General features: G+C 39.9%; 2 protein-coding genes across 4 annotated transcripts in view; one reads left to right on the top strand and one right to left on the bottom strand.

Annotated features, from left to right (window-relative positions):
- LOC102689877 (dynein axonemal heavy chain 17) overlaps positions 1 to 6,346 on the top strand; it is a 44,104-nt gene extending 37,758 nt beyond the window's left edge. The window contains exons 75-80 of the mRNA XM_015356368.2: positions 20 to 199; positions 918 to 1,100; positions 1,865 to 2,047; positions 2,210 to 2,353; positions 2,487 to 2,712; positions 5,231 to 6,346. Of these exons, the coding sequence (XP_015211854.2) occupies positions 20 to 199; positions 918 to 1,100; positions 1,865 to 2,047; positions 2,210 to 2,353; positions 2,487 to 2,712; positions 5,231 to 5,478 (1,164 nt within the window). The 3' untranslated portion in view covers positions 5,479 to 6,346. The remainder of the gene's footprint in view (positions 1 to 19; positions 200 to 917; positions 1,101 to 1,864; positions 2,048 to 2,209; positions 2,354 to 2,486; positions 2,713 to 5,230) is intronic.
- The window catches only part of LOC102689816 (CDP-diacylglycerol--glycerol-3-phosphate 3-phosphatidyltransferase, mitochondrial), a 42,369-nt gene continuing 19,561 nt past the window's right edge, over positions 2,995 to 25,802 (bottom strand). The window contains exons 8-11 of one of the 3 annotated variants that reach the window (XM_069194548.1): positions 14,271 to 14,419; positions 11,917 to 12,088; positions 5,144 to 5,412; positions 2,995 to 4,756 (exon numbers count right to left, since the gene is read on the bottom strand). In XM_069194548.1, coding sequence (XP_069050649.1) covers positions 11,969 to 12,088; positions 14,271 to 14,419 — 269 coding nt within the window. In that variant the 3' untranslated portion in view covers positions 2,995 to 4,756; positions 5,144 to 5,412; positions 11,917 to 11,968. Of the gene's footprint in view, positions 5,413 to 11,916; positions 12,089 to 14,270; positions 14,420 to 25,802 lie in introns of all 3 variants that reach the window. The other 2 variants (XM_015356370.2, XM_006635155.3) reach the window with 2 other exon arrangements.

The following is a 25,802-nucleotide window of genomic DNA, read 5'->3' on the forward strand; positions in this document are numbered from 1 at the left end:
TTCTTTTCCAATTTTACAGGTTCCCTGGGATGATTTGCGCTACCTTTTTGGAGAGATCATGTACGGTGGACACATCACAGATGACTGGGACCGGAAGCTCTGCAGAACATACCTTCAAGAATATGTACGTCCTGAAATGTTGGATGGAGAACTGCACCTGGCACCTGGATTCCTCATACCTCCTAACTCTGACTACAAGGTCTGTAGTGACAGCTAGTTCCATTCCCACACTGTATTATACGAACACATAATGTAAACACTACCACGTAGCCTGATATTGTTACATCTTATAAGGTAAACAGGACAGAGCCATGTCAGTGCTGCAGCAAGAAACCTCTTAAAATACTCCAGATTCCCTCTTGATCAGAATTTCCAAACCAGTATACTTCAGTGTAGCAACAGGAGCCACTGCCATAAGGTGCTGTTCTTCAGATGAAAAATTAATCACAAGTCCAAACTTCGTGGTTATTAATATCCATGCCAGTGTTGGTTATAGTGAGAGATGTTCACCTCAGTGTCCTAGTATACTTCCACCCTGGGCTTGTACAGTCTGGACGGCCTAAACTCCCCCCTAATTGGTGATTACTTCTAATGTCTCCACCTGATCACCTTTACATCACCCAGAAGGTGAGCTGCTTTGGGATACAGTGCATGAAAAGCACTATGAAAATAATAATTATTTGGACAATAGAATTTTAGAATTAACAGCAATAAATGGCTTTGCAATGCATTCGTTTAATTTAAAAAATGAGCATGGTTTGTGTTGTATTATCCAGTATATAACACATAATACAGGAGCTGAAAATCAAATGATGGTTGACACTTAGAATATAACACGACAGACCTCTGAAAATGTTTTATACACAGAATGTATTGGCTACTGTACGGCTGCAAGAAATATGTTCACTGTTCAACAGGGTTACCATGGGTATATAGATGAAACGCTACCTGCAGAAAGCCCTTATCTCTATGGTTTACATCCCAATGCTGAGATTGGCTTCCTGACCATCACATCTGAGAAACTGTTTCGAACAGTGTTAGAGATGCAGCCCAAGGAATCAGACGCAGCTGGAGGGGCTGGGGTCTCTCGAGAGGAGAAAGTAAGTAAACCATTATTTATATCTGAGAAATATGAAACCATTTCATGCAAGTTAAACAATGAATGCAATTATGGAAAACATATTGGAACTTGATAAAGTCCTGCTGATTGAATACACCTCTCAACTCTGAATCGGGGCTTCTGGTGTGGAGAGACAGGCATGCTAAAAAGACATCAGACAGCAGCCTCAAAGTGGACACTGGCAGGCATTAGTCTTCCAAAGAGCCAGATGTTAATTATGTCCCACTGAAGAAAATCTCAGCCCCATTCAAGGTGCCCACTCTTTTAAAAATTTTCCTTTGCATTAAAATTGTTTTTTTTTAGTTAGAATGATTAACTTATGAATGCATCTAATAAAACAATATATGCATACCTTGTATAAAAGTCATTTAACATAATAACATCAGAATATTCAACTTGGGTACTTTTAGCATATGTGTAGAGAGACCTAGTGGGACTGCCAGTAAATATTGTTGTACAACGATGAAAGTTTGAGTTTTATAGTTTGAAAGGTTGAGTTTTTATATGAAAGTAAGTTTTATTTTTCTATCAAAGGAAGTATTCCCACAATATAGGAGTACTTATTTTTCCAGAAATAAAACAACAATTTAGGCCTTAAGGGTTAAAAGAAAAATAACATACTCAGCATTTTTGCTAACTTCCACTAATACCTTATCAGTGAAACTGACCTATTCGTTTAGTCAAGTAAGGTAAATGGATGAGCCAAACCGCCTCCTCCTCTTGTTCGTAAACTTTCTTGTTCAGGTAAAAGGACTTCTGGATGAAATCCTAGAAAAGCTACCAGATGGATTTAACATGATGGAGATTATGGCCAAGGTGGAGGAGAGGACTCCCTATATAGTTGTTGCTCTGCAAGAGTGTGAAAGAATGAACATATTGACCAAAGAAATAAGGAGGTCTTTGAAAGAGCTTGATTTGGGTTTAAAGGTGAGTCTTGCTTTATAAAATGCTATGATTTTTTCTACATTGTATATAGTATAGTAAATGGTGAATTGGTGGTGTTATTTTTTAAATGAGCATGATAAAGTCTTTCTTTTATTCAGTAATTCAGTTATGTGAGGAAAAACTAAAAACTTTGTTTTGTAACAGGGAGAATTAACAATAACATCAGATATGGAGGAGCTCTCCAATGCCCTGTTTTTAGATAGTGTTCCGGAGTCTTGGACAAAGCTTGCCTATCCATCACTTCACGGACTAGGAGCTTGGTATGCAGATCTGTTGCTAAGAATCAGGGTAAGCTTTTACTTGTTCAGAAATGCAACTATTCACAGTAATTTAATGGAGGTGTGGTAATTTCTGTTTGCATGGGTGGCAGTGAGTATAAATAGCATTACCATGGTAAAAGGCGGATGAATTCATCCTTTAGGAGCTGGAGTCCTGGACTACAGATTTCGCCCTTCCCACAGCTGTGTGGCTGGCAGGCTTCTTTAACCCTCAGTCCTTCCTCACTGCCATCATGCAGTCCACGGCCAGGAAGAATGAGTGGCCCCTGGATAAGATGTGTCTCTCTGTGGAGGTCACAAAGAAGAACCGCGAGGACATGACCAGCCCGCCCAGAGAGGGTGCTTACGTGCATGGTCTCTTCATGGAGGGTAGGTCACACTTTGTGCAGAACATTTGGAAACTCTGGAGTATCCGTAATAATGACACTGTTTCCAAAAAAAGTAAGATTTTTGTAAACAATACAAACAAACATATTTGAGCCATCATTTTAAGATAAAGTTCACTTTGCATAACATATCTTCATGTTATGTATTTAATCAAAGATCTGCAATAACATTTGACAGTGTCAGAAAAACCTCTGTACCATTTTAGTAATGGACTCCTGGGACTTGGAAAAGATAGCAACTTCACATTAATACATGCACACTCAGTTTTCAGTCATGAGAATATATTTGTACATTAGAATTAAACAGTTTAAAATGTACATAGTACATTAAGCCAACATATTATGAGACAATACGGGAAAGTGCTCAGAAATACAGTAGACATTTTCAAGGTTTCAGTTCTCTTCTGGAGTGCCCAATTTAAGCATTGTGTTGTTTCAGTTTTATCACAAAGAAAAGGACTTTTAAGTTGTAGAATGAGAAACATAGAATTGTGTTAAAATTAAAAACCTGTAAAAACTTGTTAAAACCACAAACAATTATGGTACACTGGCAAAAGGCACCTAGTCCCCTACCCTCTCCCAGTTTCAAAAGTAAAGAAGATCATTTCTGTTGCTGTTGGTGTCAAGATGAATCATGATTAACAAAAGTACAGCTAATATGTATTGGTAATTGTAATTGTAACTGTTAACTGGTAATTAAACATTTTGGGTTTATTCAGACTTTTTCATTGCTTCACTTTACAATCCTGATACCAGACTGCATAAGACTCCTGAATCAGTGGGTCCCTATGCGAGGGGTAGACTGCGCTGCTGGTTTTCACTAACTTTCATTAAGACATTACATACTGGTGTTAAGTGATGCTGTTGCTAATATCAGCATTATAAACTTAATGATATCTTTCCTCATCTTTAAAGGTTTTTCCCTTATTTCTAGTTAGACATCTCTTAATGTGTGATCAGTCTTAAGAGGAAGAATTAACAATAACATTGTGAGGAGCACACAACAGCCCAACATAGGAAGTAGAATGCCTCATATACTCCCAAAATCAGTTTTCCCCCCATTCTATAGAGGCCCAAGACTGAGTACCACATCCAAATACAGAGTTCTGAAACTGAAGAATACAGGATAGAGCCAAATTACAAATCCCTTCAATTAAAAGAACTGCAAGTACATTTTAAAATACAACATGGGAAGAAAAGGTAAATAAATTAGTGTGCAGTTAATAACATGGCTGTAACAAAAACTGAAAGAGACAGCAGGCCACAGGATCAGGGCTGGAAGCCATTGTCTGAAATGACCAAGCAGAGTTGAGCATGTGCTCTCTGCCTTCCTCCCATAAGGATAGAATTCCCAGCAGTTGTATCCCTGTGCGTCGGTTACTTACTTTGTCCTCCAAAAAATAATCTCTTACCTCACACTTGAGTTACCCTGTTCTTTCTATCTGTGGTTTAGTGGAGAAGAGATGACATAGCTAATGATGTTATTTCCTGCTCACAAAAACACGGTTTTTGGAGCCTGTAAAAACAATGCTTCAAAACACTTACACTCATTAAATACAATCAGTTTGTACTGGAAACTAGTGCAACTAAGGAAACATTTGTGCAGTCTGGAAGATTTTGGAATCTTCAGTTACAGAGGAATTAATATTGTCTAAGAATATTTTCAATTTGCAAATGTCTTAATATCCAATTAGTTACACACAAAAGACACCTTTACTAATTGTAATTTATGTAAAAATTACTGTTTATAAAGAATGGAAAGAAAATGACTTTGTAATATTTCTGTTTGTCAGTGTTGATAAATTATAATCTAGATTTCAATCTATTGCATGGAGGCTAGATTACTGTACATGCTCATCCTGGGATGAACATGGAATATTTATTTGTATCTGCATACGTGATAAAGATATTGATATTTGGATGTTAATGGGCCAGAAGCAGAAAAAACAACACCTTTAGAAGTTCACAGCCTTTTTCCTTCTGGCAAGGTGATTCAGTGCACTGCTTAACATCTGTTTTTCTCATTCCTAGGAAATGAGAAAAAACATCTTTTGTGATTAACTTCCATATTTTTCCAAACACTTGCAGAGGATTAATTTTTGCATAATACAAACAGAGATATAGTAAATGTGCTTGGAGTTATGTGCTTAGAGTTGCACCTTTTAGATAAGGAAAGAATGTTATGGCTCTAAAGCCTAAAGCTGCCAGTAAATTTCATTCCACTAGATTACAAGTGGGATGCACATCTGCAACAGGAATGGTAGGAGGTAGTATTGGTCATTTATTCATAGATAAGTTACTTCGATTTTATCAATGAAAATTGTTCCATACTGCTGGGCCTGTATATTTTTTTCAAAGAGCAAACACTGAATATGAAACAACCATGAAAATAGGAAAGACTAGATAAATGATACCTTTTCTAATGTAATATACCATCAGGAACAAAAGGATATGAGTTCAAGAAATGAAGTCCTAGTTCCCAATGTTATTGTGCATTGCAGGAGCTCGCTGGGACACTCAGGCTGGGGTGATTGCAGATGCAAGGTTGAAGGATTTAACCCCTGCCATGCCAGTGATCTTCATTAAAGCCATTCCCGTGGACAGGCAAGAGACCAAGAACATCTACGAATGTCCAGTGTACAAAACTCGCATCCGCGGACCAACCTTTGTCTGGACATTCAACCTGAAAACAAAGGAGAAACCAGCTAAATGGGTACTGGCAGCAGTCTGCCTGCTATTACAGATCTAATCCACAAATGTGTAAAACAAACACAGAAGGAACAGTTTTTGAAAGTTTAACCAGTTTGCAAAGGAAGTCTTTTTCAGTCTCTGTATGGTGCACTCTAAAGTACACTATCAACCATTCCAAAACTTCTGTTTCTGTTCAGTTACACATAAAGACTAGAATAAAAATGCAAAAAAAGGTTATTTTTTATAAAGCATGAAAAATTCAGCAAAAAGTGTTTAAGGTCAACCACTTATGACATCTCAATTCATCTGTTGGGTGTGCAGAGCTCAAAGATCACATTTCCTTGAACAATATACAGTCAGTAGAACTTAAAAACTAAGGAAAATGAATGTTTGGAGGGATAACATTGAGAAAGATGAGAAAATACATTAAAGGCACAGGAACATACATTGTAAAACCAAATGAGTTAAGGTTAAGTTAAAAATAAAACTATTTTATTTTATCCCACTATTTTACAAAATAGTGGGATAATGTGAAACTGTAGAAAAACTCTTTCGGCAGACAGTGAACATATGTCTACATAGTTCTGGTGAATTTAACCCAAGATAACTTTCTGTTACTGTTCCCTTAACAAGTGACTGGTAGTGCTTTCACCATTTCCCAGAAGTCGTCAAATAACCACCTCCCCTTCCTTTGCCTTTGTCCTTGTGTAAAAGAATGTTAGTATTTCTGCTTAGGACTGTCTGCTTGAACAATGTTTATTCCTAAAAATATACTTTTTATTAAACTATTTTCATCCCTAATTTAATAATTATAAACATCCGCCTTCAAGGAGGGTGTTTTTAATTCTTATCCGCACTGGACCTGCAACAGCCATAGTACTGTTAGTATATTATTTAATAATAATATTAAACAATACCTAATGTAATTGGTTCTCCTGTTCTTATTGATGTCCGAGTCAATCTACTCGTAGTAAGAAGACAGATATATCAGAAACCATTTATCTTAGTTAAAGTACCATCTTAATGATTCAGGGCTTGATTACCCAATGACTGTAGGTTGTGTTCCAGAAGAGTGCTGTGTAATATGCCTACATTAATCACCCACATTAAGTTATGTAATTACCTTCATAAAGACTACTGCAAAGGAATTAACACTGTTTTTAAGGGCAATCAAGAAAATCTAAAAGCATGCATACTGTACATGATCAGCTTTCATCTGGTCCTAATTCACTTACTCTGTAATATTACCTACTATATTTTACAGTTTTGCATAGGTTGGGAAAACCACTGACTGATATAGCTGCTGCACATTATTAATGTAATTCTGTTGCACAAACATAGTACATTTAGCATTGATTATTTAATCAGTTTGTATAGGTAAGAAGCAAAGTACTGCTTTAACTTTTTCAATAACTAAACAAAACAAGTTTATAGAAACACTTTTACATATAGTTTTAATAGAACCAATAGAAATACTTTTTATTGGATTAGGTTTATATTGTTTAAAATCAATGCTCCAGAAAAATATTGAAAATATATACCACTGAAACGTGTGTAAAAACCCTTAATCCAGAATAAGAAATTCAGAGAAAGCCTCCTTTCAAATTACTATAATCTTAAAATGAATTTCATTTTAAGATCCACAAGGTGTCAGTCTTTCCCATTGAATTCAATTTATCCTTCATAATACAAGGCCCAGTCTTTGTTTCATATTTTTGTGATTACAAACTAATTGTAAATGCACGTGGCTCAAATAAATTGAAATGCTATTGTCTAACTTCACTGGAGAGTACTTAAAATTAAGAGCATCTAAATGAAATCCCATGAGTTTACAATTTTCCTTCATTTTTGCAAACTAAAAAACATAAGAAGTCATACATTACTGATTATGTACCTAACAATTTAAATTAGGTTGAAAAAACAATAGCTTACAAATAAAGACTGAAATAAGATCCTTAAATCTGTTGATATTGTAAAGGTATAGTCACAATATGTCATACAAATCATGTCATTTCACAGAAACCAAACAGGTTACTAGTAAAACTTTATATCCCTTTCAAAATGTCTTCCAAAATCCCAACAATAATGGAATCTCCCATAAATAGTCTCCTCTCATTTTCTTCTAAAAATATATTTTTTAAGCTCTTGATTTTTAGAACAACAACAAACATGTTACTGAATACATTTGCGCAACAGTGTTTCACAATCCAGAATAGAAAAAAATCTGGGTCCTCACACGTACCCTGAGCAATACATAACGTGCTCCTTCCCATCAGTCCTTGTGAAATGTTTTCCAAAGTACAGTATTAACAAAACAACAGGATGTTTATATCTGCATTATATTTCTCTTATTGTATTTAAGGCAGTTGCAAAAGACACTCATCTGCTTTTTACTAAAAAACAACATGTAGGCTACCTCTTTTGAAAATGTAAAAGGGGGGAAATGGTAGTCTTGGATGACGTTATTTTTGCAGACTAATGTATAGAATATCAGGTCCCGAGTCTTTTACAAAAAATAAGATGCAAGTCAATGTATCATTTTTATTATAACACAGTCCCATAAAGCATGATCAAATTTAATAGACACAAAATATTTAACAAATATATGAACAGGAAACATATATTAGTTTGTACCATGTAATTATGCATTAGTTACTATTGGTAACCACATTAAAATTTCAAGCACTTTCTCTTATTATAACTATTGTCATAAATATAGAACAGCTTGCAGAATGGAATGAAGATGGAGGAATGTTTATTTTTTAAACAATACATTCAAATATAAAAAAACTAATTTCCAAAAATAACCAAAACAACTGAGGTCTACCCCATGCAACTGCAAATGTTTGTGGTTATTTCTTTTACTTTAGAAAAAAGGAGTGTCTTTTTATACAATAGAACTTCTAGGACTAAACAGGAAATAAGTGTGGGCTACTGAAGTACTTTGAGCCCCTGTACAAAAGTTTCACGGAAGTCTGTTGCAATGTTTTGCATAGAACAACTCAGGAGCCCTGCTCAGCAAGCCACAACAAAGAATCAGTACAAGTCTTAGTGCAATCTGCAGTTCCCAGCAGGGCTGAAGGGACTGCTTGTGGACTGCCCACTGCTCTGCCATTTAACAAAAGTGTCTTTTTTCTTGCAAGAATATTAAAGAACATGGTATTATCAACTGAAAGTTGATACCAACGATGAAATAATTTAAAGGCACCGTAAGAACAGGTTTATTTCCTACACAACAAGGTCAAAATGTTTTCAGATTTTTTTGTAACAGAGGGTTTCAGATTTCACTGCTCTTTAGAAGCATACAATCAATTCATTCAATTGCTATGCATTTTAAATAAAGGCTTGGGCTTACTCTTGTTTAGTAATAGCTTTGGAATGGTCAGCTCCCTTTTACAGTGGGTCTGTGCATTCACAGAACAAGTATTGTATTGGTATTTAAATAAATCATAACAATATGGTTCATCTCTCATTTCAAGGCTGAATATTACTGGAAAAAAGTCCTGTTCTATTCTCACTGCCTGACAGCTATCACGATGAGGCTACCCTTGAGACAGAAAAACAATTGAAATCCATCAGTCACTGGTAGGTGTATTTGTGATGGAGCCCAAACATGAGTCCATTCAGTATACTGTAAGCACACAAGGAGTTCTGCACTCTACCATCAGCGTGCAAGATCACAGCAACCACTTTTGCAATTCAAGTAAATTGCAACTGTTTCTATCTTATCTTTTTCCATTCATGAACACATCTTTGCATCGAAATCACCTGACTTACTGTACACACCATGTCCAATATTGAATGATTACTATATACTATCAAATATTCTAGTTCAGTTCCTTAGTATGATGTCTGCAGATGAGCAACTTGGTCTATTAACCTACAAACAAAACCTTGTAATATTTAATATGTAACATGAAAAAATACTCCTATTGAAAGATGGATTTTATGTGAAATATTTAACAATTATCACTTAAAATCACAGATGTCATTACAGAAACCTTAGCAGTTATATGAATTGTCTATAAAATATTTTTGGAAGTGATAAATTAAATCATTGAAGGTATCCCATTTTTGGCTGTACCACACATGCTGTGCATTCTTTGATTGTGCTTCACAAAATACAATATATACAAAGTATCCCAATGCGCAAATGGCTGTACAAGTTACTTCTTTTCTTGGAATCATTTTGATAAGCTAGAACTTGTATACAAATATGTACAGTACATGATCTTGGTATACGATGTTGTTAGTATTACAGTACTACACAGACTGGGCCCACACCCTTGTGCGAGTTGAGGCAAAATTTGCAGTTCAGGGTAATATCATCTGAAGATTGCAATTCAAAACTCTTAAAGGACAGCAATATTTACTAATACAGATGAAAAGCCCTAAAATGTTTTAACCCAACACTAAAAGATGTGGGTTAAGACATATGAATACTAAAATTTCTACTCAATACCTGAGGTTATCACTGATGCTAAGGAGTAGGTATACACTTTGAGACTAGGAAGAAAAATGATAAAAAAAGATAAGAAATTTAAAACAGAGGTAGACTTTCATCATTTGCTGCATAATTTTAATTTTAGAATTATATGATTGATTTTTAAAAATCCAGTTTCTGGAAAAGAAAAAGATGAGCCTTTTATCTTTTCTGTATTTATCATAAACAGAGTCCCTTACTATAACTGCTTTTAGTTTTTTTCTAAAACTCCTCCACCTACACTTTATAAAAACTTCAGAAGATAACCTCGGTAAAGATTGTTTTTATCTGATGAAAGGGGAAAATACTAAGTGTACAAAGCATGCTGGCACTGGTTAATGTGAAAACCCTGCTGGCATCAGTATGTGCCGATAAGATCAGTGTGAAGAAATGAGAATAGTTTGGCTGTTCAGTATGTTGGCAAAATATTACCTGGTGTATAAGAGCTGTAAGCTTTAACGATTGCAGCATTTTCCCCAGACACTCTAAAACAGAATAGTCAGCTATAGAGAGCTCATCAGCATAGCGATGTTCTGCAGCCCTCAAAAGCTAGAAAAACCATATTCCGATCTAAGGCTTACAAATGGTTCAAGAGCCGACGATCAGTATCTCTATTTATAAAACCTGTATGTCTCTGGACTCTTAACATAAAGGCTTGCTTTCAGGTTCTTAGTAGATCCAGTGCTCTGGCTTGTATAAATGGGAACCTGTATTTCTGGGAGTTACCATGCGATGGACTAATGTGTTGGGAGGCATGTACACTCAGTCCACTTAGTGCTAAAGAAAACAGGACAAGCTTCAGCTTAGTAAGCCTCTAAGCTTGAGTATGCTCTTTTATTTTATTTCATGCCATGGAAAGTAACTGCATAACTGTAATTGGTATAAAACTGAATAACAAATACTTGTGTAATCTTCTACTTTTATGTAATAAAATCATTAAAGTGATAAGATTTCTGAATTAAGTGTTTCAAACATTATCACCTCATAAGAGCCTGTATAAAGATGTAATACACTTATAACCATTTCATGCCATTTCCTTCTCCTCCACACGGTCAGCGGCTAACCAGACAGCTCTTCTGAATCTCCAAGTGCAGGTTCGTGCTAGTCTGTGATCAGCCAAAAACAGAGCCAATGCGAAGCACAGAAAAAAACAAAACTGACAATGCACAGAAGTATAAACATGTCTCCATGTATTCATCTGGAACGTTACAGTGGACCTTTGGAGTGATGTTTCTAGTCCAGCCCTGTGAAGTATAATACTACTGAAATCAGAAGTACAGTTACATTGTATTGATCAAGTAAGTCATGGGGCCCCTGAAAAAAAATTCCAGCATGACATTCTAACTAAAGTGACCATCTCTAAAATCCATACCAATGCAGTAATTCCTTCACCACTTCTCTTTAGTGAAAGATGCTGTATTGGAGAGCCCCTATACTGAATTTCACTAGAAAGAGAAACTCCACTTCAAAAGCAGGAAAAAATATTTAACCTCTTTAACAAAATTATAAAGAGGATGTTGAAAAGGTTATGGTTTCTTTAGAATTTAGTGGTAAAGATGTGATAAAAAGCCTTTAATGTGAATCAGAAAACGACACATTTGTGGAAAATGTTCTTTGGTTGTTCTTTAAACATTTAGATTCTTCCCCCAAAAAAACACTTTCCATAGGCTGAAACAATCTGGACTATTAACTGCATATATGGATCCATCATTTATCAAATAAGAGACTACTGAGAAACTATGGAATTGTATCGAAAAATGCATCAAGTCACACTATAGTCTTTATGATCTGAATCCAGACAAAAGGCAGTGAACCATGATATCCTTCAATTCCCATCAACATTTCTGCAAATCAGTGAAATGTCTGCATGCCTCATACCCTGTGCAGGACTTTGTTAGCAGCGGGAAGGTTAAGAAGCTCTGCAGAGCAAGGGGGTTGTGGCTTGGGTGGCCTGGTATGTTTCAGGACCCTATACAAGGCAGACTGTGACTTTGGCCGACAGCTCTTCTGTACCTGTTCCTGGTAGTGTGGAGCAGCATGTTGGTGCAGGGGGTCTGTCTCCTTGTTAAAAGAAGTTCTTGATGAATGGAGTGACCAGTTTGACCCACAGCTTGACGTAGCGGTTAGGCTGCTCGAAGGTGGAGGAGGACACCTCTGTGGAGCGTTGATACAGCATCTCCTGTTCCTGTGGGATGACCATTCCCATATTATCATCAAGAGGACCAGCTAGCATTGGAGATCAACTCGCTTCTGACTCCCGAGTTCTCACAGGCCGAGGTCTTTTTGATTTGCACCTACATATGTCACATTTCCTTATATGAATTAATAAAATATAATTAATAGAAACACAACATTTATAAATTATATATATATAAATATGCACTTCACACATTTTAACAAGCAAGTATAAAGTTAGAAATGCTTCCCGGTCTTTTTTTTTTTAAACCATGTAAGTTTAGTAATAATGAAGATGGGCAGCCTCTAGCAGACCAAAATTCAAAAGGGTCTGTGTTGAATTTTAATAAACCTGAAGCCCAGACTGCCCTACTGTGTTGACAGGCAGGTGGCCTTTGTATAGCTGAAAAGGATAGTTGAAAATCCTCAGGGTTCTAGGAGTGTGGAAAAAGCTGTCCAGTCAGGAAACTACCAAAGTACCAAAGTAACCACCAAACACGGACGTCACAAAAGAAGCTCACGTCACGTCACAAGGAGCTGGGGAATTGCTCCAACTCACAGAGATTTCCAGGCAATGTGGTGCTTAAAAGGATTAAATTTATTTCCTGTTTTCTTTAATTCCCAATAAATCACACTCAACACACTGGTCTTTTCAGCTGTTTGGCAGTCACTGTACCATAAAGGACCAGGGTGAAAGTATGAGGAACTGTGGAATGCCTGGTGCGCTCTTCAGGGCTCTAGCTGCCTGTCACTTCTTAAAACTTAAAACTTTAAAACTGAGTATCGGCATTTGCATCAGCTACAGACCATTGAAAATAAATTGCAGACCTGTGGCAGAATGTAAACTCTCTGCCATTCAGATGTACGCGAGTAAGCCCAGTCGTGTTGCGAGTCAGGTTAAGCAACTCACTGAACAGTTTTTGCTGTCAAAAAAAAATGGATGTTAGAATTGTCCTTGGTCCCAGGTCTCAGACTCCCCCCAAGCTAATGACCATTAGGTAGATCAACCTTGCTTTTCAGTGCTGAATTCCTTCATCTCCTAAACTGGGAGATACTAAGGGATTACCATTTAATAGCTTAAGGTACAATCACAATCCCCTTTCAGGGACAAATGAATGCACAGTAGGTACTGTCCACAGCGACCCATCGGGCAACAGCTTGTCCCGGTTTCCTTTGCATTAAGCAGACAAGAGAACATGTGACCCCTCCCCTATCCAGGATGGGTCACCCGTCCATCTCAGGGACTACCCCGTGCAATGCTAGACTCCCTTCATACAGCTACATGTCAATGGAGATTAAAAGAAATGATCAGAGCTTTTCAGTGTGCACGTTCAGCTCCTGCAATGTTATGTTGAACGTTCTCTGCAGTGTCAGCAGCTGTAATCACATATCCCATTCTGTTTTTTTCATCAGACATCTGCTTCTGTGAATTATTTCGCTCTGATCGCCTTGTGAAGGTGTTACTTGTCTAAACCAAGCCAGACAGGCTGCACATTTTTCACTGTAAAGACCAATGCAGTCTTGTTGGCGTTACACTGTGCTCTGTACATAAGCTCTTGAAATGAAAGAAGATTCTCATTAAGCTCTCTTGCAATTTGTTCTATGCAGGCGTAGGCTTGATTAAAGAGTTCTTTGTGGTTAACCTGATGAGAAAAAAGTAAACTTCAGCTAAGTCCTGGAAAGTATGTCATATTTCAACAGATTCATGCCGGAGCACTCAGGCAGCATTTAGTTCAGATCCATTTCCCAGAAACAAGCAACATTTACTTCATTCTTGTTTAATAGGAGAACGTTCAATTCAGCATACATTACCTAAGAGAGTCTAGCAGAACTGTGGAAAAACCTAGTCTAGCCAAGGGGAGTTGGGGAAAAAAAAAAAGAAACCCGGATGAGGCGAGCTTCTCCTTTTTGGCCATCCTTAATCCTTGTTGAACAACCGCATGACCATTTTGAGATCACTGGGGCTTTTGTCAGCCAGTTTTAGACGTCTGAGCTGGCACCTAAGTGTCACCTAAGCAGACCTCTGTCAGGGCAGCTGGTTTGAGGCAAATGGGCTGTTGTGGCAACATTAGGACTACTGGAATTAAGCAAAATGATGAAAACCAGAATTCAACACAAAATAAAGGGCATAATTAAAAACACAGCGCTTAAAAAATCAGGACTCAAGCTGGGAAGGACCCTTGCAGTCCTACCTGCTGTAGCTGGGCCTGCAGCTCCTTGTTCTCCGTCACAATGGCAATCTGGGCCTCCAGGTCTCGGTGGACAGAGCGGTACCCAAAATTGGGTGAGCCAACCAGAGTGAGGCATGGTTTGTCACTCCCCTGCAGGTAGTACCACAGCCCTACAGGGAGACAGACAGAGAGGCCTGTATGAGCAGAGAGACGACACGGGCACAGACCTGAGCTACACCTGTGGCTGCCAGTGCTCTTTAGCACAGAGGGATTAATGATGCTAAGAGGCATTTCTATCACCCAGTAGACGGTTGAAATTTGTGGATCATGGAAGCTACACTTTTTACAGCTCACACCTGCAGCCCATACATGCCCGTAAACCAATCCGGAATCGCCCGGTTGTTTGTCTGCTTGCTGCCAGCTCCCTTGGGCCCGTGGGGAGAACGAGGAGTCCTGTGACTCATCAGAGCCACGCGGTTAGACAGGGCGCTCACAGGAGCACCGGCACCGCGGTGCAGCAGCGTCTCTCGGCGCCTCCGACGCCTCCGCAGGCTCGCGGCCACCTGGCAGGTCCCTGGCGAAGAGGCCCGAGCCCGCCATGCCGGTGTTTAGCGCAGGGAGCACCTAGACCGACGGAGCTGGGCTCCCCTCGTAATTTGCCCTTTTCCAGCTCAGTCAGATATCTCATGAACACTGCAAATCGCTTACATGCGCCAGACATTTTGTTATCTCCATCGTGATAAGGCATTCTCAGATGTGAATTCATGCAAGTCCCCTACCCAGAGTTTGCTCAGTGAAAGAACAAAGAGAGACGTCAGGCATCTCTTCCTATAATTGCTTTAAAGAAAGGAAACCCTCATATCACTTTTTTTTTTTTAAAGGTCACTGCACGAATATTCAGCGTTACAGAAATGAGTGACTTATTGAGTCTCTCTCTCTGAACGTATGGGAAAAAGAAGGTTTCTTTTCTTTTCAGAAAACCACAGGTAGTAGGTTAAAGTGGTAACGTGACAACAGCAAGCTTACTGAGGTACAGTTCGCAGTTCACACAAGACAGCCATCGCGATGCGTTTCCACAGGCCACCCACGCCCTACCTGTGTTATGCCCACACTGACACGAATCGCTTACCAACACACAGGGCCGCGGAAGGCCGCACACACGCCGATTTACAGGCACTGCCACAGGCCCACACAAACAGACACAAATACAGAAATGGATGCGCAGATGCAATCACATTGAATTAAGGCAAACGTAAAAAAACAGGAAGACAAGGTGTGTTTCATGTAGAGCAACATGCCTGACCACATAAGGGGATTTTTATCATTCTTCCAATTCTTACATTTTAACTGGCAAGAGACTATAAAGATAAAATGATACAGTAGGATTAATTAGGTACAGTGCCTTGCGAAAGTATTCGGCCCCCTTGAACTTTTCAACCTTTTGCCACATTTCAGGCTTCAAACATAAAGATATAAATTTTTTATTTTATGTGAAGAATCACCAACAAGTGGGACACAATTGTGAAGTGGAACGAAATCTATTGGATTTTTGAAACTTTTTTAACTAATAAAAAAATGAAAAGTGGGGCGTGCAAAATTATTCGGCCCCCTTGCGTTAATACTTTGTAGAGCCACCTTTTGCTGCGATTACAGCTGCAAGTCGCTTGGGGTATGTCTCTATCAGTTTTGCACATCGAGAGACTGAAATTCTTGCCCATTCTTCCTTGCAAAACAGCTCGAGCTCAGTGAGGTTGGATGGAGAGCGTTTGTGAACAGCAGTTTTCAGCTCTTTCCACAGATTCTCGATTGGATTCAGGTCTGGACTTTGACTTGGCCATTCAAACACCTAGATACATTTATTTGTGAACCATTCCTTTGTAGATTTTGCTGTATGTTTGGGATCATTGTCTTGTTGGAAGATAAATCTCCGTCCCAGTTTCAGGTCTTTTGCAGACTCCAACAGGTTTTCATCCAGAATGGTCCTGTATTTGGCTGCATCCATCTTCCCCTCAATTTTAACCATCTTCCCTGTCCCTGCTGAAGAAAAGCAGGCCCAAACCATGATGCTGCCACCACCATGTTTGACAGTGGGGATGGTGTGTTGGGGGTGATGAGCTGTGTTGCTTTTACGCCAAACATATCGTTTTGCATTGTGGCCAAAAAGTTCGATTTTGGTTTCATCTGACCAGAGCACCTTCTTCCACATGTTTGGGGTGTCTCCCAGGTGGCTTGTGGCAAACTTTAGACGAGATTTTTTATGGATATCTTTGAGAAATGGCTTTCTTCTTGCCACTCTTCCATAAAGGCCAGATTTGTGCAGTGTAAGACTGATTGTTGTCCTATGGACAGATTCTCCCACCTCAGCTGTAGTTCTCTGCAGTTCATCCAGAGTGATCATGGGCCTCTTGGCTGCATCTCTGATCAGTCTTCTCCTTGTCTGAGCTGAAAGTTTAGAGGGACGGCCAGGTCTTGGTAGATTTGCAGTGGTCTGATACTCCTTCCATTTCAAGATGATCGCTTGCACAGTGCTCCTTGGGATGTTTGAAGCTTGGGAAATCTTTTTGTATCCAAATCCGGCTTTAAACTTCTCCACAACAGTATTACGGACCTGCCTGGTGTGTTCCTTGGTCTTCATGATGCTCTCTGCGCTTTCAACAGAACCTTGAGACTATCACAGAGCAGGTGCATTTATACAGAGACTTGATTACACACAGGTGGATTCTATTTATCACCATCAGTCATTTAGGACAACATTGGATCATTCAGAGATCCTCGCTGAACTTCTGGAGTGAGTTTGCTGCACTGAAAGTAAAGGGGCCGAATAATTTTGCACGCCCCACTTTTCATTTTTTTATTAGTTAAAAAAGTTTCAAAAATCCAATTGATTTCGTTCCACTTCACAATTGTGTCCCACTTGTTGGTGATTCTTCACATAAAATAAAAAATTTATATCTTTGTTTGAAGCCTGAAATGTGGCAAAAGGTTGAAAAGTTCAAGGGGGCCGAATACTTTCGCAAGGCACTGTATATTATACACAAGCACCACCTCATACCCAATGAGGGAGACAGAAAGTAAATATAATCTAACAACAGTCCCAGCTGTCTCTAGCCAAGCGTGACTAAGGATTCCCCATGTTTTAGTGAACAATCTGCAGGCGTAAGTCAGCCAGGGCACTAGCCAGGTCACCTGGTGGAGAAACAGCGACTTCTGCAACATGCAATGACACCTCGTGCGCTGACTCTCCTGTACGGGAAGATCAATGGCCCTGATGGAGGGCTGCTTGGACAAAAGTGCCAGCCGGCCCTCACTGCCCCCTGTGCAGAACAAGAGAGTGGGGAGAAACCACGGACGACTGCAGTCCGGGACAGAGTGTCCGGAGCTTTTTTTAAATGTGGTATACTGCGAGTTTGCTTAACATCAAGGTGAACTGCCTGAGACATCTTTGCTACTATTGCACATGCATTTATTTTCCAAAACTGAAACACCTTCTGAGCTAAGCCCTGACTTCTCACTCCTTCCTGGCTGTATACAGTGCCTTGCGAAAGTATTCGGCCCCCTTGAAGTTTTCAACCTTTTGCCACATTTCAGGATTCAAACATAAAGATATAAATTTTTTTTTTATTATGTGAAGAATCACCAACAAGTGGGACACAATTGTGAAGTGGAACGAAATCTATTGGATTTTTGAAACTTTTTTAACTAATAAAAAAATGAAAAGTGGGGCGTGCAAAATTATTCGGCCCCTTTACTTTCAGTGCAGCAAACTCACTCCAGAAGTTCAGCGAGGATCTCTGAATGATCCAATGTTGTCCTAAATGACTGATGGTGATAAATAAAATCCACCTGTGTGTAATCAAGTCTCTGTATAAATGCACCTGCTCTGTGATAGTCTCAAGGTTCCGTTGAAAGCGCAGAGAGCATCATGAAGACCAAGGAACACACCAGGCAGGTCCGTAATACTGTTGTGGAGAAGTTTAAAGCCGGATTTGGATACAAAAAGATTTCCCAAGCTTCAAACATCCCAAGGAGTACTGTGCAAGCGATCATCTTGAAATGGAAGGAGTATCAGACCACTGCAAATCTACCAAGACCTGGCCGTCCCTCTAAACTTTCAGCTCAGACAAGGAGAAGACTGATCAGAGATGCAGCCAAGAGGCCCATGATCACTCTGGATGAACTGCAGAGAACTACAGCTGAGGTGGGAGAGTCTGTCCATAGGACAACAATCAGTCTTACACTGCACAAATCTGGCCTTTATGGAAGAGTGGCAAGAAGAAAGCCATTTCTCAAAGATATCCATAAAAAGTCTCGTCTAAAGTTTGCCACAAGCCACCTGGGAGACACCCCAAACATGTGGAAGAAGGTGCTCTGGTCAGATGAAACCAAAATCGAACAATTTGGCCACAATGCAAAACGATATGTTTGGCGTAAAAGCAACACAGCTCATCACCCTCAACACACCATCCCCACTGTCAAACATGGTGGTGGCAGCATCATGGTTTGGGCCTGCTTTTCTTCAGCAGGGACAGGGAAGATGGTTAAAATTGAGGGGAAGATGGATGCAGCCAAATACAGGACCATTCTGGATGAAAACCTGTTGGAGTCTGCAAAAGACCTGAAACTGGGACGGAGATTTATCTTCCAACAAGACAATGATCCCAAACATACAGCAAAATCTACAAAGGAATGGTTCACAAATAAACGTATCCAGGTGTTTGAATGGCCAAGTCAAAGTCCAGACCTGAATCCAATCGAGAATCTGTGGAAAGAGCTGAAAACTGCTGTTCACAAACGCTCTCCATCCAACCTCACTGAGCTCGAGCTGTTTTGCAAGGAAGAATGGGCAAGAATTTCAGTCTCTCGATGTGCAAAACTGATAGAGACATACCCCAAGCGACTTGCAGCTGTAATCGCAGCAAAAGGTGGCTCTACAAAGTATTAACGCAAGGGGGCCGAATAATTTTGCACGCCCCACTTTTCATTTTTTTATTAGTTAAAAAAGTTTCAAAAATCCAATAGATTTCGTTCCACTTCACAATTGTGTCCCACTTGTTGGTGATTCTTCACATAAAATAAAAAATTTATATCTTTATGTTTGAAGCCTGAAATGTGGCAAAAGGTTGAAAAGTTCAAGGGGGCCGAATACTTTCGCAAGGCACTGTACATATGTATATATGCAAGAACAGGAGTCTCCAACCCTTAGAGAGTCCCAATCCAGCAAGTGTCTATTTTCTAAAGTTGAACAGGTCACTCATTTAATTAATCACTCATTTACAGGTGATGCCGTTTAACAGGACTCTCGTGTTTAAGGGTACTCAAGAGTTTCCCACATCTTTAAATTACTTAATTTACACAAAGTGACAATTTTCATTGTGACTAATTAATATGGCATATCTAAGACTTCAGATACTGGGTGATGTAGGTCAACCTACAGCTGTACTGAGGCTCTGCAGGATAAGGACAGGAGACCCCTGTGCTAAAAGTTAAAAGGGAACTCCTCACCTAGGCCTTTTCTAAACAACACTGCTACATACCCAGATACAGGTAATACATGGCCTCAGAAATCAGCCTTTCAGCACGTTGTCTTCAATATGTATTAAACATGTAGGCAAAGGAAAACCCTGAGGCTGAATTTAGATCACCTCACCTCCTGAGAAAAACAATTAAAAGCCAACGCTTCCACTGTTCCTGTAGTGAATACTTAACAATGTAGACAATTCACCTGAAAGAGGATGCTGTCTGCCAGAGCCACAGTAAATAACTGCAGGCTGTGCCATGCAATGCTCTCGCCCTGATCCTGGACACCTTCCAAACCACTACATTTTATGGGGCACCCTAAAGAAATGGGGAGGAGGGGCAGGGATCTGTCGAAACATTGTATTGCCCTGTTTGAATTTTCTTTTGTTTTTCACAAAAAAGCAAATGAGTTCCTTAATGACTGTGCAGATGCTTTTCGCCCACTGGCTTCATCAGAATGATATAAACTAGCCAAAGTGCAGCTGTATAAACTGTGCACACTCCTTTTTACAGCTGGGTTCTGAAAGTATGTGTTATCCTGATGAAGGAAAGGCCCAAATATTAACAGCTACAATGACACGGTTTATTTGCTTTCATTCATCTCCCTGGTGTCGCTCAGTTTATTTCCACAATATGTCCTTCTTGAACCTCAGCTTCGCCAGCTTTTCCTCTGTTAAAGAAGAGTTTTGCCTGTTTTTCCTTTAGCTCTGCAAATTAGTCCCTCAGTGCAAAATCGGGCATGAAATCATGGGCATGAGAAGGTTCTTGTGGGCCAGGCAAGAACGAGGCATTTCACCCCAGTCCAGATGAGCCAAGTAAGAGGTTCACAGACAAAACAGCCTTTTACAGGGAAAACAAACCTGATTACCCAGAACCAGGAAAATCCACATCACTAAATAGGGGGCCAGAAATTTCTACCTCTTCTGCAGAACAGCAGAATGAGCTTGGCTAATGTCTGTTACATAACGAGCAACACAGAATACTATACAATTAGCAGTACATTTAACAAGTTTATCAAGAAAAATCCATAGCTGATAATTTCTGTAACAGAAGCAAAACAATCTTTGACAAAGCGCTTACTGTAAAGCCAGATCGCATTATCCAACACAAACTGAATGACAAGTCTCTTTTCAATTCATTGGTGTGTGAAACAAAAAGAACCCGCTATGGTCATTTTAATCAATACAATGTATTTACCAATTAAATTAAAATATACCAATTTTAATGTTTAATGTTTCAAGACTATATAGGTATGGATTGGATGTATAATTTCCAGCAGGCATTATTTCCCGATAAAAATAACAATTTCCAGGAATTCCCTGTTGCTTGAAACATGAAAGGAGTGACCCTAGAGGTCAGCCCCAGTCCAGTAAATGTTTGAGATTGATTAACTGATTTGCACAGCACAGCAAAATCCCACGCTCAGCCCCCCTGTGCTACATAGCACAAGAGCCAGACCGAGTACAGAGAAATGAACAGCCACACAACACTCAAGTCGTGGCTCTTCTGCTTTTCCAGGTAAGGAATCTATGACTCAAATGACGTTCGTTTTTTTTTGCTTTAAGCAAGCGGATGATTTCCAAACAAGCTCTGTAATGACTGCTAGAATCCAAGAAATTACCCAGGGAAAATCACACAGAAGGACAACTTCCTCTTTCAAAGACAAAGCTGCTCGCTTCCTCTTTGGAGGATCGGCTGCACCGTGGCAAAGGGAAAAGCGAAGAGGGTCAATCGACGGTAAACTCAGTTCTGTGGAAACAAAGAACTACAGAATTTCCTTGATCTGTGGGTGTCTGTGCGAGGCTGGGGGCAGGACAGAACAGCTCGTGCAGGAATGTCCTGCTTCAGTGATAACCAGTACGGGATTTACTGTATCCTTAAAGCATTCCGCTTTCAGAAGTTAAAACCCTTTTAAATGCCAAACAGGAAGAAAAAAAAGTGCAACTTTTCTACAGCTTTCAACGAAACACCAAAGGATAAAGAGAGCTCAAAAGAACAAGTAATAGGTTTATTCCATGCTGAAAAAAAGACGAAAGAGAACACAACGGTTCGGCCGTGGAGCCTTCTTCAGCTGTGAGAGGTCTTCTTTTTTTCAGCATGGAATAAACCTATTACTTGTTCCTTTGCAGCCTATGCATGCGGATGCAGCTCCCCACCTGAGCCACAGAGAGCTCGGACAGGGCATGGGAATGGATTATGATAAGAGTACCATAACCAGGGGAGTGTAAACGGAAATAAAAATAAAACACCCTTCCCCCAAAAAATCACATACTGGTACTAAAACCACTCTTGAAAAAAAGTATTTACCTCATGTGAAAAAGGGACCAATATCTCTAATGTACTTTCAGGGTATTTAATTCTACAAATCATTTTCTACATCTACCAAATCCCTGAAACTTGTGTCCTGTCATTGTGGCAAACAATGCACATTATGAACAGATGTAACAGTACAGGATGCCTCATCTACAGTAACAATGTAAAAATGAAATCGTCGAGAAATGTTCCTGGTTCAGCTGGTTTCTGGGACAAATACAGTAATTGTTCATAACCTTCATCTTTCCCAGAAGAGTGAAAGCTGTGTCATTTGCCTTGAAGGACATGGCAAAATGTCCAACCACAGACAATAGGTGCTTTGAACAGCCAGGAATAAAAACAAACAAAAAATTATCATAACTAAGTATACTTAGTGAATAATCTCTCCGCATTGTAAACCGTAAACTAGACCGACAGCGGGAGGAGGGTTAATCTCTAGTCATCATCATATGTTTGTTTTATTACAGTATATAAAAAACTAAACTGCTAATGTTTGCGAACGAAATATGTAGAACAAAATGACAGTTTATCAGGCCAGACTTATTAAGGGTCATCCCAGTCTTCACCCCAAGTGGTCAAGAGTCTTAATTCACGGTCAAAGCACAGACAAGAGTACAGGAGTAAAGTCTCGCCAAGCAGGGAGATGTGCCTTCACGCGTGTGTCATGCCAGCTTCGAAAGATTAAACCCACTGCAAAGAGATCTGTAAACGTTTCAGTAGAAAGAAACATTAAAATGCTTCTATTAATCAAAGGTCTTTGACAGATTTCATGTGCCGTCCTTGAAACACCATAGAAAACAATAAAAGACTGATTAAAAAAAACAAGTGGCTTCGACCACGACAAAAAGAGTCGGTCTTCGCTTTGCAGAGGCTCAGAAAAGACACGCAGCGCTGGTTGACACGCACGTCAACTAATGAGCAAGAATCATTCCATTTTAAGTTACTTTGTAGGTTTCTCACTTTTTTGTTTTCCACACTGCAATGTCTACAGAACTTTTCAAATCAATGAGGCTACAAAACAAACAGGAAACAACCAGGAGCTAGATAAGGAACAGTTTAATCCATCACCTGTTCAATCAGACTTTTTTTTTTGTAAATGATATCTCATTGGAATGGCTGAAAATGTGGGGAAAAACAGAAATAAAACAGCCATTCTTTTCTTTACCTTGCCAAAATACTGAATTTTTGCATTTAACAAAAGTAACCCCCTTGTAAAAGATCACTGGATTAAGGCACTGATCCAACTTGAAATACACCCTGTCACGCTAACATCACTAATGTATAATCTAATTCTGCACGGACACCACTTTTGTAAGAAACGAACAATGAACAGATTAAAGACTTATCTACAAAAAAAAACATTCTGATCAGAAACCATGGAGGGCTTTATAAATAAGGCTGCGCCCTGACAAGAGATCTGTGTGATTAAAGGCACTATGACCAAGACAAATAATCCCCTTGCTTTATGAACAAGTGAAAGGCTATTTGTGTACAGTACGTTGTGAGGAGAAGATGTTACAAAAGCACCACACCTTACCACACCTCACCTTCTCTTTTCCTGCTTTCTCCAGCAGTGAGGAGAGCTCAGAAAAGGACAGGCACAGAGAAAGTGTGATAATGTGCGATAACCTCTAATCTGGCTCCCGGGCTCAGTGTTTTAATAGCAGAGTTCCTGGCACAGGAGGGGGAGGCGAGCGAGGGGCCGGCCAGCTGGTTCCAGGAATCGCCTGCATGCCATGACCAGAGGAGCTGAGGAAGGAAGCCCCAGAACGAGGAGCCTGGGCCCCCAACATCCCATCCATCTTGTCTCTCTCCTTCAAGCCCTCCACCGGCACCCCCAGCCCCGGCCCTGCCCCCACCCCGCAGAGCCCCATTCCAGGAACAGGCCTGGCGCCATGGTTACCACCACACACGGCGGCACGTACAGTTGTACAAGTGGGATGGGGGGGGGGGGGGGGGGCTGGTAGCAGAAAGAGGGGAGACGGAAAATCAGGGATTTTACGGACCGCAGCTTGCAGCTTCGACGACGCTCACCTCGGCACCACGCAAAGCACCAGAAGAAAACACAGCTTCGGACGGGAGTGGCAACACGCACACACACACGCGCGAGGAGCACAACCGCACAACCAATGTTCTTCATTGAATTTGCCGCCCGATTACAAAAAAATGGAGAACTGAACCTGCAGTTGGAGTCTGCAGAGCCACAAATGCAAGAGGAATCTTTAAGAATGTGTGCCAATATTAAGGGGCTCAAAGTTACATGAAGGGGGCTCACAGGAAGAAAAGGCAGGAGGCAGGAGGCCGACCAAAGCTGAGACCCCATGGCGGGAGCAGACACTGCCTCGCCTGGGCTTCCGCCTGCAGAGGACTGCCACCAGTCAGGGGCTCCTGCTCGTACTGATGGACAGCGACGCTTTCTTCCAGCTCCTGTCCCCTTTGGCGTCTCTGTTCTCTGCACAGATTAACCTGATGGGGCTCCAGGTTAACATCACAATACCTTTAATGGCGATTGATTGTTCCCGGCTCCTCCAAATGTATTTTTCACTCCATTCCCACTCAGATCAAAGCGCCCAGTGCTTACTAGAAATACCAGGGCAGCACGGCTTTATTAAATAAACCAGAAGACTTCTTATAAGCCCCCGCAGTTCTGCATGACAACATTAAATTGAATTCCAGCGAAGCTCTTTTCCCGATCGTAGATAATTTCCACAAGGCATTTCTGTAAAGTCAAATAATTTCCCTTCACATGCTGCCCCCTGGATAAAAATCGTTAATTTGCTATTGGGTTGTCTTGTATCTATATCAATCGGCATTTTTATTACAAGATGGGATCTGAGCAACAGATCTGTATGTTGTAGATGTCAGTAATTCAACCAAATCATTGTTTTTAAATTCTGACAGCTGCTTAGATGTAAAACAAATATCGACTCTTTTTGTTGTTGTGTGAAGCACAGTGGTAACCTTACTCAACAAACATAAGCTCAGATTAATTAACCAAAAGAGTTTCAACCATTAGGTTTGTCCTCTGGGCATAATCAGCATAACAGAAAACACTGGGAACACACCAATCCGAAGCCGAGGCAGAGGAGCGGCACATCTGAATATCCAAATGTTCAAAAGTAGATGCTTTTGCTAAACATTCTTAAGTGTCAATAATTTGTGCATCCCCCATACCTGTCACAGCTCCATTTATGTTCTTAAAAAAATCAGATTGCAGATCAGAACAACCAGCAACAAAGGCAAGAGTGAACCACATAGAGAACTGCCTTCAAACCGATAATACATTTGCTTCTTCGTTTAGGGAGTAAATTTACAGCTTACTTCGAGCAGAAAGTAGATGGCATACTTTGGAAATCCAAGAACATTGCAGATCACAGATAAACCACTGGCATTGTTAAAACGCCCACATTGTGTGTGCTGAGAGAGAGTGTATGTCCAAGTGCTAGAGAAGAATTCTTAATGAAAGATTATCCCCTTTAAGCCATTTGTTAAGGCTAACTTAACAGTAATTGTATTACAGACTTCAGCATAATGGTACAGTACAAAATACAAGTACATAACACATAATTTTATTTGTGTCTCTTTTCCTGTAGATCTAAAAAAAATGTACTCCAAAACACTCACTCCCCAGAATCTCACAACAAACATCCAAAACAAAAGACTCTATGCACACATTCATCACAGAGCAGGACAGTGCAGCACAGCACATTTTTTTATGTGTTT

Source organism: Lepisosteus oculatus, chromosome 9 (assembly GCF_040954835.1).
Source record: "Lepisosteus oculatus isolate fLepOcu1 chromosome 9, fLepOcu1.hap2, whole genome shotgun sequence".
NCBI classification, from domain to species: domain Eukaryota; kingdom Metazoa; phylum Chordata; class Actinopteri; order Semionotiformes; family Lepisosteidae; genus Lepisosteus; species Lepisosteus oculatus.